Raw genomic sequence first — 17,795 nt, 5'->3', positions numbered from 1 at the left:
ACAAGGAAACTGGAGGTGGAAAAAAAAAGGGAAAAAAAAACATTTTATTCCTTTCTTCTGCCCTTCTATGTCCTACACCTATCCATTGCCGGACCTGGCCCAGTACGACGTTTCCGAGAAGACCGGCTTCCTGCCGGAGGAGATGCCGCTGGAGTCGCTGGGTCCCTACTACGAGCCGTGGGAACGTCTTGTGCGGGCCTTACCGGGCCTGCTGTTAACAAAGCGGATTCGCGCCGTCGTGGACGCCCTGCCGCTGCTGTCGACGTCGCAGCTGCAGTCCGAGGCCGAGTTCCGGCGAGCATACTCGGTCCTGGGCTTTCTTGCCCACGCATACATCTGGGGAGTCGCCGAGCCCACAAACCGTCTTCCCGAACAGCTGGCCAGGCCGTGGATCGCCGTTTCCGAGCATCTGCGCCTGCCGCCCGTCGCCACCTACGCAGGGCTGTGTCTGTGGAACTTCCGCTACCTTTTGCCCGACTCCGACACCAATTTCCTCGACAACATACAGACCATCTCCACGTTTACTGGGTCCTTCGACGAGAGCTGGTTCTACCTGGTGAGTGTGTACTTCGAGTACAAGGGAGCTTCGTGCTTGACCACAGGGCTCGACGCCATCAAATACGCCAGAGAGGGCTCTTCGGACCGGGTCGTGCAGTGTCTGCAGCGGCTAGCCGAGCAGATCGACTACCTCGGCTCTGTGCTGATGCGCATGGAGGAAATGTGCGACCCGCACGTGTTCTACTTCCGTCTGCGGCCGTACCTGGCCGGCTGGAAAAACATGAAGGACGCCGGGCTCGAGAACGGTGTCTACTACGGCAACGAGGCCGTTCCGCGCGAGTACAGCGGCGGCTCGAACGCGCAGTCGTCGTTGATCCAGGCGCTCGACCTGCTGCTGAACGTCGAGCACCGGTCGACGGGCGAGCAGGCCCCCTCGGCAGGCGAAAACCCGTTCATGGCAGACATGAGACGGTACATGCCGGGCAAGCACGCCGACTTCCTGGCCCATCTTGGCAAAATCAACATTCTGAGCGACTACGTGGCCAGACACGCGCACGAGAACTCTGAGCTTGTTCTGTCGTACGACGCGTGCGTCGCAATGCTCAAGTGTTTCAGAGACAAGCACATCCAGATCGTGACCCGCTACATCGTGATCCAGTCGCAAAAAGCGCGCAGCATCGGCTCCCAGACCACCAGCACGCTGCGTGCCGGCCTCGCAAAGGCCAAGACGCCGAAAAAGGACATTCGCGGAACGGGAGGCACCGCCCTGCTGCCGTTCCTCAAGCAGTGCAGAGACGAGACCGGCAACGCTGCTGCCGGCAACTGGGGAAGAAGAATCCTGAGCTACAAGGAGAAGCCGGCGCCATCTTCGTCCTCCGAAACGGTCGGCCTGGCCGGCCAATGGACCAAGGGTTCTGGCGACGGGTCTGCCCATTGGTAGAAAAACGCGCCTCAGCAAAATATACAAAATATATATATCCATCATTCAAATTTTATGTAGCCCAGACGGTCGTATATTCCCCGGTTGCGGATGTACCCGTCCAGTCTCTTGTAGTTTTCCGCCAACTGTCTGCCCAGGGCCAGTCTGTCGGCCATGAGGTGGTGGTCTCTGTCTTGGTCGGCGCACTCGATCCACTCGATGGTTTTATTTATAAACTGTTCCACCAGCTTGTGTCTTTCGTGCTCCAGCGCCTCTTTCTCCTTCTCGTCCGTGTGCAGCTTGCCATTGGCCTCTTTGGTCGGCTCCAGATACTTCCACTCGTACTCGTCGTCGCCGCCCAGATCCTTCGGAACGTGCGCCTTGTCAATGACGGCAAGCAGGTCGTCGGTTTTTTTGGTGAACTGGATTTTCGACGCAACCACCGGGTCCAGCCAGTTCTTGACTATGTTCCAGATGCCTCCAAAAATCCACGGAGCGCTGTGGATGAACAGCACGCCCAGAGACTCCGGATAGTGCGCCTCGAACGCCTTGATGATGAACTTTACCGAGGTGTAGTCCATGTTGCTCATGCTGAACCCGGTCAGGTCGAAAATCAGCGAGCACGAGTCGACGGGCTCGTTGATCAGCAGCCGCGCGTACTCGATCACCAGAATCGTGAACAGCTCCACCTCCTCCTCGGTCTGGTCGCTCGGAAAGTGGTAGCGAGGCCGAATAATCACGATCGGCCGGCCCTTTTTGTCCTGGCCGCGGATCACACACTTGCCTGTCGCAAACTGCTTCAGCACGCCCTGCTTGCCCGCCTCCAGCATCCCCAGCTCGCCCTCGCGGAACACCCGCTCCACAGCAAACTGGTTCCTGCGCCAGTCCATCGTGTTGGCGATCATCGCCAAAGACTTGTCCACGTCCCACTTCCGCGCACGCACAAACCGCAGCAGCAGGTTGTCCGGCGTGTCGTGGCGCAGAAAGTCCCAGAACGCGTTGCGCGTCTCTGCGTCCAGCGGCCGGAACGCCTCGTGCACCCGTCCACCCAGATCGTGGCTCAGGTGCGAGCTGAGCTCCTCCTCGGCCTTCTTGTGGCTGTGGCTGCGGCGAAACCGCCCCAGCAGGCCCTTTTTCCTGCTCTTCTTGATGCTCTCGCTCGACTTCACCGAGCTCAGCGTGTTGTGCCTGCTGCTCTTGGCCGTCTCGTCGCCCACCGTGTACCCGTTCGCCTGCAGGTAGTGCTTCCAGATGGTCTTCAGCACCTGCGCCTGCTCGCTCGTCAACGTCTCTGCACGGCCCTCGGGAATGCTCATCTGGGTCTGATTTTCTGCTAGCGAAAATACGAGCCAAATATCCACTCTTTACTCTGTGCTTACGTAATCGAGCTTCGCCAGGGCTGTGTAGTTTACGGCGTTGGGGGTGTGCAAGCTTGCGACGGCGGCGCGCTGGGCGCCGTGCACGAGAGCGTCGCGGCCGGCGGCAAAGGGCAGCCCGCGAGTCTGCGCGAGCTTTGCCAGCAGGTAGCCCGCGAGACTGTCGCCTGCGCCGGTGACGCTTTTTATGTTTTTTTCCTCGATTTTCGGCGCAGCGTAGTGGCTCACGAGCACGCCGAGCCCGTTGCGGCCGCGGTGGAGAACGCTGAACGCCGCGGATGGCGCGCCCTCGGCCGTCTCGGACCCCACGATCTCCACCAGCACAACGCCGTTGCGGCCGTCCTTCACCAAAATAGCAGGGAAGTATGGTAGCAGCTGGAACGCCTGCTGGAGCACGCCTTTTTCGAGGTATTTTCTGGCCAGTGGCTGTTTTTCGAGCTTGTTGCGCAGCGCAGAGCCGATGTTGAGCGAGTCCAGCACGTTGAACCACGAGGACACCGCCTCGAACCGGCCCGCGGTGTAGAAAGCGTCGTAGAGCGATTCCAGCTCCAGAACCGTTGGGGTGACCAGATGGACTCTGTTATCAGGAAAACAGCCGAGCTTTGTGGTTTTCGCGAGCTTCCGCGCCTTTGTGCCGCTCGTGGGCTCGATCACCAGCCGCGTAGCGCCGTTGCAGTGGTCGAAAACCGCGTCCATCACCGTCTCCGACACGTTGGTGTCCATGAGCACGTAGTTCGGGTCCAGCTGCCCGAGCTTGGCCACGACGTGCTGTGGAGCAAGCTGCTCGACGATCGCCATGTCCGCGCACGCAATGACGAGCTCGCCACGGCCGTCGTGGACGGAGGTGTACTGCGCGGTGCGGCCGGCAAGGTCGACCAGGCCGTCTGTTCTGAGGCCGTGTTCGGCAAAGGCAGCCATGACCGTTTTGCCCGCGACGTCTGCCTGGTTCAGACCTGAGACCAGCGCCACGTTCTGGGGACCGCCGACGGCCGCCGCGGCCAGAGCCACGTTGAAGCCGACACCGCCAACAGAGTACTCTGTTCGGCCGGGACACGAGTCGTGCAGCCGGACGGTGCCAACTGTGCTGGTGGAGTCCAGCGCGACCGACCCGATGACCACTGCCTTGGCGGATGTCTGCGCTCTGTCCTGGACAGGCTGCTGCACCGGCTGGAACGAGCTGCGCAGTTGTGCCAGCTCCGCGGCAATTTTTGACCCGACGACTGCATTGTTGCGCACAAACTCGATGTTGCACTTCACGCTCAGCCCATCCGTCTTCTCGTTGATGCGCCCGAGCATGAACGGCGTCAGCTGCTTGCCCGAAACACCAAGCTTTTCTGCCTCCTGCTGCGTCTCTGCAATGACCCGGTCGATGTACTCTGCCGGAAGCGCGATAGCGGCCGGCGGCGGCACGCAGAAAACGTAGCCGTTCTCCAGCCGCATCGCGTCCTTGCCGCTGTGCACCAGCCGTGCGGCCTCCAGCGCGGTCTCCAGAACAAACGGAGAGGCCACGCCAGAGTCTCTCGTGTAGAATCCGGGCACGTTCGCGGTCTTGGCGCCATCTACCAGCGTGGCAACGGGCACGCCCTTGGTCTCCAGATACTCCATCGTGCGCGCAACGTCCAGAATGGACTTTGGTCCCGAACAGACCACGGCGACGGGTGTTTTGGAAAGCTCATCCAAATCGGCGCTCACGTCCATCAGCTCGAACGGCCGCGACACGCCGCCAAGCCCGCCCGTCGCAAACACGTCGATGCCCGCGCGATGGGCGAGAATCATCGTCGCAGCGATCGTCGTCCCGCCCGTAAGCTGCCGGGCCATCACGTACGGAATGTCTCTGCGAGACACTTTGTGCTTGTCGCCTGGCCGGGCCATGGCCTCAAGATCGCCCGGCGACAGCCCCACCTTCGGCACGCCGTTCACAAACCCCACAGTCGCCGGAACCGCGCCGTGGGCTCGGACGAGCTGTTCCACGCTCTGGGCCATCTCGAGGTTCGCAGGGTACGGCAGGCCGTGCGTGATGATCGTGCTCTCCAGAGCCACCACGGGGCCGCCCTCGCGCACGCAATTGGCGATCTCCGCGGCGATCTGCACCGAGTACCGGCGGATCTGCTGGAAAAACATTATGGAAAAATTACCACATAATTAATTTTATCTAGTTTGAATATTTAACCACATAATTTTTATTTAGTTTGGATATTTGATCACATATTTTATTTAATATGAATATTTAATTTTCCTGTCCCTTGAACCCGCCACAATCCCATCACTCCCTCTTTAATTTCTTCCCCCGAGCCAGCCCCGCCACCTGCCGCGCGATGCCGCGCAGAATGTCCAGCGCAAACAGCGTCACCACCACAAACAGCCCCCCCACGATCACCGGCCCGTTGTCGATCAGAAACTCGCGGTCGAATACCGCGGGCGACTCGTTTTGGTCCTCGCTGAAGCGGTACAGCGACTTCTCCTTCTTGATCGTCTTGGTCTTCTTGGCCAGCCACGTGTCGTCGTCCTCCAAAACGTCCTTGGCCCAAAGTCCGTCCGGATGCGAGCCGTACTCGTCGCGCTCACCGTGTTTGTTGCGCTCGAGCTCCAGGTACCGCGTCTTGTCGAACACAGTGATGTCGGGGAAAATCATGTTGGAGGCCGTTTTGGCAAGACGTCTGTCCCTTACAGTCAGGTCTTTGGGGTCCTCGGGAACGTCTTCCGGATAGATCACCTTGTACTCTTTTTCCTCGTATGGAATTGCTGTGTTGGTGGAAAAGAGGATCGTGAAGCGCGGCGTCGGCAGCTTGCGCATGATCTCGCGCAGCAGCTCGTTGTACTCGTCCAGTTTGTCCAGACGTTCTGTCTGGCTCATCTCGTCGGTCAGACCGCCCAGCTGGACGTTGATCGTCCTCGTCCGGGTGTCCAGGTACTTGGGCACCTCGGCGGCGTCCTCGTTTACCACGTCGTAGGTGATGGTGTTGCAATGGATGCGCAAATACCGCACAAACTCGTCCGTTGTCAGTCTCTCGTCGTCCACAAGAACGTTGGGGAAGGTGACCACCGTGCTGGCCTGCGACAGCTGTTCGCGCAGGTGTCTGAACCGCTCGAAGTGGTGGAAGTCGTCCACACGCAGCCCGGGCAGGTTGATCAGTATGTAGGCGTCCGACGTGCACTGTTCCAGCACGCGGTAGATGATAGACGTGGCCTCGCCCAGATCGAACGGCAGCTGCTCGCTGTGCGGCAGCGCGGGCCGAAGTCCCGGGATCAGCTTGCTGGACGCGACGAGCGCCGGGAACGTGTTTTTCGCCAGACACAGCGCCACCCAAACCAGCTGCACGATAACTATACTGGTCCTCATAATATCTAAAATGATTTTTTTTTTCTATTTAATTCACCTCTAGTCTCTGCTCGAGATAATTGAGGTGCTCGAAAAAGCTCTCAAACAGCAACACAAGCTTCTCGATGTCGTGCGAGCCGCACGTCTCGCGGATCGAGTGCATGCTCAGCTGCGGGTTGCCCAGGTCGAGCGTGCGCACGCCGAGCTTGGCACTCACCATAGGGCCGATCGTCGACCCACACGGAGAGTCATTTCTCACGACAAACAGCTGCAGCGGCACCTTTGCCAAGTCGGCAACCTTCTTCAACAGCACGATTCCCGGCGAGTTCGTCACATACCGCTGGTTCGCGTTGACCTTGATCACGGGGCCCTTGTTGAGCTGCGGCTTGTTGAGGCTCTCGTAGTTCTCTGTGTAGTTTGGATGCACGCCGTGGGCCATGTCTGACGACAGAATGAACGACTTCGCCATCGTCTCCAGGAAATACGACGACGACGAGCTACTTGCCCCGTTTCCGTTCTCGTCGTACGTCAGCCGGGTCAGTCTCTCCAGGACGTTGGGCAGGAACGACGAGTCAGCGCCCTGAGCCGACAGCGACCCGATCTCCTCGTGGTCGAACAGCGAGATCATCTGGATCCCCTCCTGAGTACCCAGACTCTGCGCAGAGTTGATGAGCCCGCGCGTAGCACAGTAGCACGTGACCTGGTTATCGAGACGCGGGCTGAAGATGAACTCGTCGTTGAGGCCGCCGATCGTCGACCGCTGTGTGTCGTAGAGTATCAGCTCAAAGTCCTCGATCTGCGCCACGTCCACAGACAGGTCTGCCGCAATCAGGTCCAGCAGCTCCTTGCTGTGTCTTTGGACGACGCTTTTCAGCGACTCGTATTCGTCGTTGCTGAGCTGCTCGCCTGCGCAGCAGCCGGCCGCATCCTTGGACTGTTCCTGGTACTGACCGGCAATCGGCTTGAACTGGGTCTCTTTGTTGAACTCGAACTTGGTGTATCTCTCCTTGGTGAGATGGATAGCGAGAGTGGGGATTCTCATGATCGGCTTGTATATCTTGACCAGTTTCGACACGTACTTGCCATTTTCGTTCACAAACACCCGCCCTGCAACGCTCAGGTCTCTGTCGAACCAGGTGTGCCAGATTCCTCCGCCGTACGTTTCTACCCCGACCTGGATGTAGCCCTCTTTTCTCTGGTCAGAAATCGGCTTGATGCGCAAAACCGGCGAGTCCGTGTGGCCTCCAACAATGGCAACACCATTTCCCGGCCGGTACGAACCGCCTATCGTGAAGGCAATAATGGAGGAGCCGTTTCTGGTCACATAGTATTTGGATCCCCTTTGGATTAGTCTTTCCCAAGGGTGGCGCTCAGACAACTCCTCGAACCCGGCCTGCTGGAGCTGTTTCTTCACGGTGTCCACCACGTGGTACGGGGTTGGTGAAGCGTTGACAAAATCTATAAATCCCTCTGCGTAGTTGGACATTGCAAAGAAAATAATACATGAAAATTACTGGCCACATACTATTTTTCACTACAGAGTTTCCAGTCTATCGTTGATTTCCTTTGGCGACAGCTTTCTGAATCTGGGGCCGTGCACGCCGGCGGCACCCCGGAACCCAAGCTGGTCGTCGTTCTCTGCGCCGATCACGGCGATCTCGACGGTGTCGCCGTTCATCTCGCCCTCAATGCTCTCCTTCAGTGTCAGCAGCGCAATGTGGATGGCGTCTTCGAGCTCGAGCTCCTCGTTCCACCGTTTCTCCAGAAACGTCTTGGCCGCGTTCGAGCCCTTGCCAATGGCCGTGGCCTTCCATGGGAAGTACGACCCTGAAGGGTCCACCTGGTACAGCATGAACCCGCTGTTGTCGTCGTAGCCACCCAGCAGCAGCGAGACGCCGTACGGACGCACGCCAGCGCTCTGGGTGGCGTCCTGCATGACCTTTGCCACCTCAGACACAAGGATCTTCGTTGGCGGGTATTCGTTGTATACTCTCTTGTAGTTTGTGTGCGACACTTTTCTGGACTTGTCTGTGAGAACTCTGAAATCCGGACCCATTCCCGCGTACGTCATGCCGATATCCGGCGTGACATGCACAATCTTGTCGACGAAGTCCGCCTGGACCAGCACAGACGTCGATTTGCGCTCTGTGGCCAGCACAATGCCGTTCGTGGCCTTGATGCCCAGCGACGTGACTCCCTGCTTGACTGCCGCCAATGCGTGCTCAATTTGCTTCAGCTTTCCGCTGGCGTGTTAGTGTTGCCGGCCTTGCAACTTACCTTGGCGAAAACGTGGTTAACGAAAACGAGTATCTGTCCGCCATGTTTGCCACTGAAATAAAAAATAATTTGTGAAAAATACATGTAATTATCTAGCAGTGCCAAAGCTGGGATGGTAGGATGTGTGGATTTTGATGATGCGCAGACTTCTCTTTTAACGGCAGTCACTGCGCTACTGAATACGGCTCCGCCCAGCGACTAGCAGTCGGCTCCTGGCACATTCGTCTCGGCGGCCCCCTTCGCTCCCCTATGGAGTTGTAGCCCCCATATTTTTTCTCAAAAAAAAATTTAAATATATGTCCAAGCGAAAACTGGGGCCTTCAAAAGCGCGCTTTGTGCGGGCCGAGAACTCGTACGAGAAACTAGACGACGCCGGCGACGAAGTGGTGATGGTATCGTCGTCGAGCGACAGCGAAAATGAGGAGCCTCCGGCCAAAAAACAGAAACCGCTCGAACAAGAGAACTCGGCAGATTCTGCTCCTAGAGACGCCATGCTCGAGAACCAGGACTTCATCGGGTTCGAGACGTCGTCAGGAGACGAGAACGAAGAGTTCGACCATCAGAGATCTCCCAAAATCTCCGATAGCGAGAACGAGTATCTGAGTAACGACGAAACCGTGTACCATACAAAGTCGGCCGACTACAAGGCTGGAAACTTCAATCCCAAATATCCATGGATCCGCAATAACGACCACTCGCGACAAATAGAGATCAGCGACTGGCTGACGATGGAGATCAAGGATTTCATCAAGTACATTTCTCCGTCCGCGGAAGAAATCAAGGCCCGTAACAACGCCGTGGGAAAACTCCGAGACTGCATCACGGGGATGTGGCCCGACGCGGAGGTGCACTGTTTCGGATCGTTTGCCACTGACCTGTACCTGCCCGGTTCCGATATCGATATGGTGGTGGTTTCCAAGGCCCGCAACAACAAATACGACAACCGATCGTCTCTGTACCAGCTCTCGTCCTACATAAGAAACCACAAGCTGGGAGTCAATGTGGAGACCATTGCCAAGGCCAAGGTGCCCATCATCAAGTTTGTGGACCCTGCCACCAAGATTCACATTGATATTTCCTTCGAGAGGACCAACGGTATCAAAGCGGCAGAGCTTATTCTTTCGTGGCTCAAAGACACTCCTGGTCTCCGCGAGCTTGTGCTGATAGTGAAACAGTTTTTGTCTGTGCGGAAACTGAACATTGTGCACACTGGGGGTCTCGGAGGATTCGCGACGATATGTCTGGTGCGGTCTTTTTTGAAGCTGCATCCGAGAGTGGCCACCAAATCTATAGATCCTCTGGAAAATTTGGGCGTGCTTCTTATCGAGTTTTTTGAGCTGTACGGCTACAACTTCGGATACGACAACACGGCGATCGCGTTTGATGAGGACGGAGACCCATACTACGTTCCAAAGGACTCGAATCCAGCATTCCAAAATAGAAACCCGTTCACTCTGGCTATTCAGGACCCGCACGATCCGGGCAACAACATCTCGCGAGGCACCTTCAATCTGCGGGACATCAAGCGTTCGTTTGGCGGAGCCTTTGAGCTTCTGGTGAACAAGTGCTACGAGATGAACCAGGCCACCTACAAAGAAAGATTGGGACAGTCTGTGCTGGGAGACATTATCAAATACAAAGGAAAACAGAGGGATTTCGAGGATGCCCGTGAGCATGTGCAGAACGAGGCACTTGCGTTTGTGAGCGGAGAGTCCAGTCGCGCGACTTCGCTGCCGCCGCTCCCGAGCGAGCAGTACACGATAATATCTGACTCCGAGTCCGAGTCTGAGTACGAGAAGCATCTGGAGCAGCTGTATGAGAAGTCCCAGAGTAAGCAGCCGGAGAACAAGAAAAACATTGACGAATTGATGGGGCTGAACGGTCGGGAAAGCGAAGTTTCCTCGAACAGCGCTGCGAGCGACAGCGAGCAAGAAAAGCCGAGCACGTCGAAGCTGGACAAGGCAAGTAGACGAGAGTACTGGCTGAACAAATCTGGCAGTTTCTAATAGATAGTGCGCTAGAGGGAGTTGGTAGACCACGCTTCTGGTAGTCGATAAGCATAAGTTGTTGGCACAATTATAGGGCATTGGTGTCTTCCTCGATAACATTAATTAATTAAATGCACAAATATTTTTATTTACATGTCTGTCACTTCCCCAGATAAGGTTGTGGACGACGTTTTGGACCGTCTCTGTGTTGAGGAGACGGGATTGAGCGTTTCTGAGGTCTGGGAGGAGGTCAAGGGCAAGTTTCCGCGGTTTGGGGCGTTTGAGAAGACCCTTGTCTGGAGCTGGCTCGTGCAGGAGAGCGATCTCCTGGTGTACTATATTATTTCCACCACAAAGGAAAAGAGCGGCAAAACCACCTACAAGACAGAAACTGTTGACAAGAACACGAGTCTGGTGGACCTTGTGGACAAGTACGGCGAGGACAAACTTCGGATTGGCGTTACTGATGACAGACAGTCTTTGTTTTTGCTCGGGGTCAAGAAGGAAAATAACAACCTGGGATATTTTCCGTACGAATTACTGCGATATATTACAAAAGCCAAAGAAGCTGGGATCACGTCCATGGAACTGATCAGGCAGTCTGGCCAGGACCGGCGCAGTCTGACGTCCCGACTGCAGACTCTGGAGGACCTGGGTGTGGTGAAGAAGTTTCCGGCAGTCATCGACTCTGCCAATTCGTACGTCATTGTGAGCACCAAGTACGAAAAGCAGTTTTCGTTTGCAAATGTGCGGACCAGTTTTGAGCTCATGGGCGTTGTGATGAAGACTCTGCAGGACGCCCCGAACGGTGTTCGTGTTCCGTCGGACCTGGCACGCGAGCTGCGGCTGACCTCGAAGAAAGAACGCAGAATGCTGGCCAAGGCGATCCGCAACCTGGTGGTTCTGGGCTACGCGTGTAAGATCAACGTCGAGCACGAGTCGTCGGGACGCAAGTTCGTGGGACTGCAGTTTCTCAAAGAGCTTCCAAAAACACAGGCTGCCCGTCAGGAACTGAAATCGGAGCTCGCGTCGCTGGGCCAGGACCGCGAGGACGACCAGGACGAGCTTTTCGGCGCGGTTTTCGAAAGCAGCACAGACGACCCGCCAACATACAATCCGTTCTTACCTCTGCAGAACCAGATTTTCGACACCGTTAAAAACAGTCCGGGTATATCCACTAAGAAACTCAACACATGTATCACCGGAAACCTGTCTGTCAAGTCTTTCAGCAACTACATTGGCTCATACGTTTTTGACAACCCTGTTCCTGAACCCAATGCCGTGATACGCTATTTGCATCACGAGGGGAAGGCCCGTTACTATTGTCACATGATCCAGTCTGATTTCCTCAAAAGACAGGGCAAGCAAGTTGAGGAGCCGCCGCTGGAATTCGCGAAAACACAGGAGAACTCGCAGACCGTAGCAGAGATAAGCGCCAGCCACTACCTGGACCCATTTCCGAAACGTGTGTCGCTTGTTTTCTTCCCAAACAAATCGTTCAAGTTTTGCTGGTTTGGCTACTCGGGGCCTGTTTTGAAGGGTCTTGTTTCCAAACAGGGCAAGATAAAACAGCTGTTTATTGACGACACGTTCAAGATTGCTGTGTCGAAGAAAATACAACGAGTTGGCCAGCCAAAAATAATCAAAGGAGGATATTTTGACGAGCACAAGGGACATATCGAGAGTCCTGCAAAGTTCGTGCCAAAGGTGGAGGAGCACATTTCCCAGCCTTTTCTGGAGACTGGTATTGATTTCGGCCCTAGCAGACGTCGTTCTGTGTTGCTCCAGATAGTTGACGATAGCAAATGCGTTGCTCTTAATATGGACCTCACGAAAAAAGTTTCTGATGCTCTGAACGTGAACTATCTCGTTGACCGCCGGACTGTCAAGAAAGATGCGGCAGTGCTGCAAAGACAGAAGAAGATCACGGTGAAAGAGGTGCCGAGCTCGATTCGCTCGTTCACGCACACTGTCCTGTGTTCCGTGACAAACAGGCCGTCGCAGGACCACATCGACGCCATTGCCCATTCTGCCAGCTCCAAATCTGGGTCTGCCAATCCTCGGCTGAGCTTGGCTCCTACGCGGCCCGTTTTCAAGGCCAACGATTCGCACTTTTTCGAGATGCCGTCCCAGCTCTTATCCCAGCTTCGCAAGTCCGGCCAGAAAAAAGGTCTCGACACCGCAAAAAGAGTGGAGGCGCGTCTTCGCGCGGCAGAAACGCCAGCCGAGTCCAAGAAGAAACGGCGGCCAACTCCCAATGACGAGGACCTGCTTGCTCCGCTGATGGAATCGAGAAAGAGGAAAAAGGTCTCCACACGTCAGAAGACACAGTCGGCCTCGACGGCGCCAACTAAACGTGCCCGGAACAACACCCGTCTGAGCGGCAAGGACGTGATGCTGCTTATCCGAGCAATCATTATCTCGCAATCGCTGTCGCCATCCAACACCATTGATTGGGCCAAGGTCTCTGCTCTCTTCCAGGACAAGTATACTTCTGAGGTTTTGAGACGACAATGGCCACGGCATAAACGTGTGATTGGACTCAGGGCGCTACAGCTGTCCAGGAAGACGTGGGAGAGAATTTTGATGTCAGCCATCACGAATGGCGATGTTGGCGAGGAGGAGCTGTTGGACTACGATTTGAACGACATGATTTCTCTCTGGAGGTCTGTGGACTCGGATTCGTTTGAAAATACTCACGATGTGGTTCTTTACCGCAATTACGCGGAAAACTTCAAGGAGCAGCGGTGGCGGCCCGATATTGATCTACGTGGACTGGATGTCTTCAAAGAAGGCACTTCCATCATAGAGCGCGAGGAGCAGTGTGCGCGGGCCATGTTTGCGTATCCGCTAGTTTCCGAGGAGCCGAATGGGGAGCCGACGGGTGTTCAGGAAGCCAAGACCAAGCTCAAGGCCCTGTTTGCGACCGGACCAGACAAGTTTTCGTCTGCAGAGGCCAAAAAGGTGTTTTCGTCTACCGAGAAGGATGTGTATGCAAAGGCGCTGGCAGAGCTGGAGGACGACAAGGTAATTGCTTATTTGGGCGAGGACTCGCCGATCAAGTTCACGTTGACCGAGAAGATTATGTTTTTGATCGACTGGAAGTTCACACGGGCCTTTTTCGACCAGTGTGCAGGGTTTGTGGAAATGATGGAAACAGCCACTTTGAACAACAAGGGCGTCATCTTGTCTCCGTTGTCTCCAGATAGCTGTTTTGCTCCGTTGATAAACATGATGGCCCAGGCAGAAATCAAGGTTACGAGAATCGACCAGAGCCCGCCAATGCTGATCGACAACTACTCCACCAAGAGCCAGGACAAGACGAAGCTCGAGAGCGACTTTATCTTGCACGACATGCACACGGCGATCGATCTGAAGGCGGTGGCTCCGCCAAGCGGGGCGCCGTGCTCGCGGCTCTGGATCGACCTCAACGGGGACCTCAACGTGGAGATCTGGTACAAGACGGTGTGCTCGCTTTTGCGATGCATAGTTTTCCGGCCCGGGGTGACGTTCCGTCTGCTGTGTCTGCGGTTTAGTCCTCTTTATGAGCCGTTTGAGCTCAAGCTCGTTTTGGACTGGATGGTTGCAAAAAAGGCGGTGGTCCAGCGGAACGACAGCTATTGGGCAGGATCCTACTGGTATCTGACGTTTGATCGATAAGAGAGCTATTTAGTGATACTGTCCAAAAGGAAGTTTGGCAGCTCGTTGCACAACGGAAACCCGTTTTCGAGATCGTCTTTGGCAAAGGCGCAGTTTCCAAGATCGCGCTTGACGACATCTTTTTCTGGAGAGATATCAAACTCGAAAATATCCATGGGCAGCCCGATGGTGGTGCACGAGTTTGGCACGTCGACGATCCCCGCAATGTGGCCCTGGATTGGCGCACAGGACAGCAGCAGATAGACCTGGTAGTCGTTGTAGCCGTATCTTCTCAGATACTCGATGGCTCTTAGACATGTCTGTCTGTACGCGACGGTGGTGTCCAGACACAGCTGCTTGCCGTCTTCGTCGACAGAGAAACCCTCGAACGTGAGGTATCTGCCGGGGCCGTAGTGGTTTTCGACAGGGCCAGGCAAATACATCGGACTTTTCATGTTGAGCTTGAACATGCCTTTTTTGAGAACAGAGCATTTCAGCGTGATGGAGCCGCACATCTCAATAGCTCCGCAAAACGAAATCTCGCCGTCTCCTTGGGAGAAATGCAGGTCGCCGACACTCAGCTTGGCCCCGTCGACGTTGACCGGCAGGTACACCTTAGACCCGCGCGACAGGTTCTTGATGTCGCAGTTGCCCCCGTTTTCAGGACGACCAGGAATGGTTCTTCCCCCGTGTGCCAGTTTGGACTGCACGTCCGAGGCGCAAGTCCCCGCGTACGCGCTCTGTCCCGTCGGCAGGTTGGCCATCACGAAGTCTGCGTCTGGGTTGGACTCCACGAGCTCTGTTTCTCTTCTGGTCCACTCTGCCAGAATCTCGTGGCTCGGAGCGGTTCCGAGAATTCCTGGATGGACAAGGCCGGCAAAACGCACGCCCGGGATGTGTCGCGAGGAGCAGTGGATGCCCTCAAAGTCAAACACGGCCTTGGCGGCTTTGGGATAGTGTTTGTCCAGAAACCCGCCTCCGTTCTCCCTGGCGAAGATTCCGCAGTATCCCCACGGCTGTCTCTCCAGAGGCTGGACGTCCTGGATTTCCACCACCAGAACGTCGCCCCTCTCAGCGTCTTCCACCTCAAACGGGCCGGACAGATAGTGGATTTTTGTAAGGTCGCAATACTTGATGTCGTCGGCAGAGTCGTTGTTCCCGACCTGGCCTCCTGTCCAGTCGTAGCACTCGATTTTGTACGCCTTGTTCTGTTTCATCTTCCGGTAGCAGGGGATGTCGGGATGCCATCTGTTGTGCAAGCCCTGCTGCTCCCAGGCTGGCCGTTCTAGATCGATGGTGACCAGAGTTTCCACCAGGTTGCCGTATCTGCTACTCATGCTGACGACAGTAGCAGAGAAAGATATTTATTTCTGGCAGGCAGGCAAATACCAGGCTGCGCAACGACGATCGCGGCGCGATACGGCGCACAGACACGCCGCTCGGGTCGCCGTTAGTCTCGCCGTTTTCACGCCGCAGAGCATACTATGCAGGAGCAATCGTGCTTCCCCTGATACGAAATAATTTCCGCAACCGGAAATCGATAAGGCCCTAACAATAGCGAGAACCTAAAACCGCTCAGCCCGCGAGCTCGCAAAAGATCGGAATAGATTTGCGAACAGAATACGAGAGATAACAGAGGCAGAGCGAGAGGCCGAGAGATTGGCTTCTCTATCTGCCACCAGCAATGTCTCAGTAATTGTATATAAGAGTCCTGCTTAGGCCTCCTCTTTGCCTCCAAACCACAATGGTCCAGCCAATTCTCGAACAAGCTTACGGATACTGCTACATTCTGGCTCTGGGAGCCGTCTTCGCCGTCCTCATGATCGGCATCACCAAGGCACTGGCTAAATACGCCGGCGAGGTGCAGGACTCAGAGCACTTCACCACCGCCTCCAGGAACGTCAAGACCGGCCTTGTCGCCTCGGCCGTCGTATCGTCCTGGACCTGGCCGAGGCACCGTACTCACTAGTTCTGGAATGACCTATCAGTACGGGGTCCCCGGTGCGTGGTACGCGTTTGCGTTCACCATCCAAATAACTTTTTTTTCTGTGGTTGCACTGGAAATTAAGCGCAAGGCCCCGGGAGCACACACGGTGCTGGAGATTGTGCGGGCGCGCTTTGGCCGCGCGGCCCACTGGGTGTGTCTGTTCTACGGCATGGGCACCAACGTGATTATCTCGGCGATGCTGTTGCTCGGCGGGTGCCAGGCCATCAGCGTGGTCACCGGCATGCACGTGGTGGCAGCAGCGATGCTGCTCCCGCTCGGTGTGTGGGCGTACACCGTGACCGGAGGACTCAAATCGACGTTTCTGTCGGACTGGATCCACACGGTGATCATCTACGTGATCATCGCCGTCACGCTGTTCACCACTTACACCCACAGCAGCAAGATCGGCTCCATCGACAAGATGTACGAGTTGCTCCAGCAAACAGCGAAAACCAGCCCCTCGGCCGGGTACAAGGGCAGCTACCTGACCTGGACGAACAAAACGGCGCTGTTCAACGGCTGGAACATCGTGGTGGGCGGCTTTTCCACCGTCTTCACCGACCCCAGCTACAGCCAGAAAGCGCTCGCCGCGTCGCCTCGGAGCAGCATGTGGGGGTATTTTTTCGGCGGCCTGTGCTGGCTCATCATCCCGCTCGCGCTCTCCTCGTGCACAGCCCTGTCTGCGCTCGCGCTGATGCACGACACCTCCTCGCCAACGTACCCCGACCCGATCCCGGCTGAGCTCGTCAGCGAGGGCATCCCGATGCTCTACGGCCTGTACCAGATCCTGGGCCGGCCCGGGGCCGCCGCCGGCATGCTGATGGTCTGGCTCGCCGCCACGTCTGCCACCAGCGCCGAGCTGATCGGCTTCTCGTCCGTCGTCACCTACGACATCTACCGGGCGTACATCAACCCAGCCGCGTCCGGAAAACAGCTGATTGCGGTGTCGCACGTGTGCGTGACGGTCTTCGCCGTCGCCATGGGCGCGCTCACAGTGGTGTTCAACTATATCGGGATCACGATCTCGTGGATCATCACGTTTATCGGCATTGCGCTGGGCCCCGGCGTGTTTGCGTTTGTGCTCACCTTGTTCTGGAAAAAAATGACCCCGCTGAGCGTGGTCATCGGCCCGCCGCTCGCCACCGTTATTGCCATCATCGGCTGGTGCTCCTCGGCGAAGTCGTTTTACGGAGCAGTCAACAAAGACACGCTTGGCGAGCAGTACTCGTGCGCGGTCGGCAACTTTGTGGGGCTCTTTGGCTCGCTGATCTTCATCGTTGCCATCTCCTATATCCGTCCACTGAAAGAGGACTACGATTTCGGCACGCTCGACTCCAACTTCGTCGCTGGAGACGATGCTACCGTGCAGGAAGCAAAGGCAATGGAAGTCGGCGAAAAGGACTCCGCCAAGGAGCTCAAGAGATACTCGATGATCGCCCAGATCATGTCGTGGTCGTTCTTCCTCGTGGTCATCTTCCTGATCCCAATGCCCATGTACGGCCAGAAGTACATCTACAGCAAGCAATTTTTCCGCGCGTGGATAGTGATAATCATGGTCTGGCTGCTGCTGGCGGCGTGCTTCATCATTTTCTACCCGCTCTGGGAGAGCCGCGACGTGGCCGTCAAGATCTTCCGCGTCGCCACGGGACGCCAGCCGCCAGAACGGCCCCTGCTGCTCTCCGCACAGGCCTCGCGCCGCTCCGACGAGCTGGATCACGTGACCGTAGAGCACGTGGGCAAGTCTGAACTCGCAGGCCGATAAACCTATATAGCAACTAGTTAATTTCACAGA

The 17,795-nt window shown here is 56.2% G+C and overlaps 10 protein-coding genes across 10 annotated transcripts; 3 read left to right on the top strand and 7 right to left on the bottom strand.

Moving 5' to 3' along the window:
• Window positions 1–67: 67 nt before the first annotated feature.
• On the top strand, window positions 68–1,438 carry KL928_005188 (uncharacterized protein; the record flags this gene model as incomplete). The annotated part of the gene is made up of 1 exon (XM_043205969.1): window positions 68–1,438. One exon carries the CDS (start codon window positions 68–70, stop codon window positions 1,436–1,438), a length of 1,371 nt encoding a protein of 456 aa, XP_043057428.1.
• Window positions 1,439–1,479: 41 nt separating this feature from the next.
• KL928_005187 (uncharacterized protein) lies at window positions 1,480–2,733 on the bottom strand (the record flags this gene model as incomplete). The annotated part of the gene is made up of 1 exon (XM_043205968.1): window positions 1,480–2,733. One exon carries the CDS (start codon window positions 2,731–2,733, stop codon window positions 1,480–1,482), a length of 1,254 nt encoding a protein of 417 aa, XP_043057427.1.
• A 48-nt stretch (window positions 2,734–2,781) lies between these two features.
• KL928_005186 (uncharacterized protein) lies at window positions 2,782–4,914 on the bottom strand (the record flags this gene model as incomplete). Its single annotated transcript, XM_043205967.1, has 1 exon — window positions 2,782–4,914. One exon carries the CDS (start codon window positions 4,912–4,914, stop codon window positions 2,782–2,784), a length of 2,133 nt encoding a protein of 710 aa, XP_043057426.1.
• A 142-nt stretch (window positions 4,915–5,056) lies between these two features.
• Window positions 5,057–6,133, bottom strand: KL928_005185 (uncharacterized protein; the record flags this gene model as incomplete). Its single annotated transcript, XM_043205966.1, has 1 exon — window positions 5,057–6,133. One exon carries the CDS (start codon window positions 6,131–6,133, stop codon window positions 5,057–5,059), a length of 1,077 nt encoding a protein of 358 aa, XP_043057425.1.
• A 28-nt stretch (window positions 6,134–6,161) lies between these two features.
• KL928_005184 (uncharacterized protein) lies at window positions 6,162–7,598 on the bottom strand (the record flags this gene model as incomplete). The annotated part of the gene is made up of 1 exon (XM_043205965.1): window positions 6,162–7,598. The coding sequence occupies one exon, from the start codon at window positions 7,596–7,598 to the stop codon at window positions 6,162–6,164; it is 1,437 nt and encodes a 478-aa protein (XP_043057424.1).
• A 48-nt stretch (window positions 7,599–7,646) lies between these two features.
• On the bottom strand, window positions 7,647–8,610 carry KL928_005183 (uncharacterized protein; the record flags this gene model as incomplete). The annotated part of the gene is made up of 2 exons (XM_043205964.1): window positions 7,647–8,355; window positions 8,573–8,610. 2 exons carry the CDS (start codon window positions 8,608–8,610, stop codon window positions 7,647–7,649), a joined length of 747 nt encoding a protein of 248 aa, XP_043057423.1.
• Window positions 8,611–8,685: 75 nt separating this feature from the next.
• Window positions 8,686–10,395, top strand: KL928_005182 (uncharacterized protein; the record flags this gene model as incomplete). The annotated part of the gene is made up of 1 exon (XM_043205963.1): window positions 8,686–10,395. The coding sequence occupies one exon, from the start codon at window positions 8,686–8,688 to the stop codon at window positions 10,393–10,395; it is 1,710 nt and encodes a 569-aa protein (XP_043057422.1).
• Window positions 10,396–10,530: 135 nt separating this feature from the next.
• KL928_005181 (uncharacterized protein) lies at window positions 10,531–14,037 on the top strand (the record flags this gene model as incomplete). The annotated part of the gene is made up of 1 exon (XM_043205962.1): window positions 10,531–14,037. One exon carries the CDS (start codon window positions 10,531–10,533, stop codon window positions 14,035–14,037), a length of 3,507 nt encoding a protein of 1,168 aa, XP_043057421.1.
• Window positions 14,038–14,042: 5 nt separating this feature from the next.
• KL928_005180 (uncharacterized protein) lies at window positions 14,043–15,353 on the bottom strand (the record flags this gene model as incomplete). The annotated part of the gene is made up of 2 exons (XM_043205961.1): window positions 14,043–14,720; window positions 14,784–15,353. The coding sequence occupies 2 exons, from the start codon at window positions 15,351–15,353 to the stop codon at window positions 14,043–14,045; spliced, it is 1,248 nt and encodes a 415-aa protein (XP_043057420.1).
• Window positions 15,354–15,917: 564 nt separating this feature from the next.
• Window positions 15,918–17,476, bottom strand: KL928_005179 (uncharacterized protein; the record flags this gene model as incomplete). The annotated part of the gene is made up of 2 exons (XM_043205959.1): window positions 15,918–17,361; window positions 17,430–17,476. 2 exons carry the CDS (start codon window positions 17,474–17,476, stop codon window positions 15,918–15,920), a joined length of 1,491 nt encoding a protein of 496 aa, XP_043057419.1.
• Window positions 17,477–17,795: the final 319 nt, after the last annotated feature.

This window comes from Ogataea angusta (assembly GCF_019207475.1).
Source record: "Ogataea angusta isolate 61-244 chromosome Unknown 61-244_NODE_13_length_294202_cov_90.480228, whole genome shotgun sequence".
Taxonomy (NCBI): Eukaryota; Fungi; Ascomycota; class Pichiomycetes; order Pichiales; family Pichiaceae; genus Ogataea; species Ogataea angusta.
Note: the sequence above shows the minus strand (reverse complement) of the source record. Positions and strands in the feature narration are given on the sequence as shown.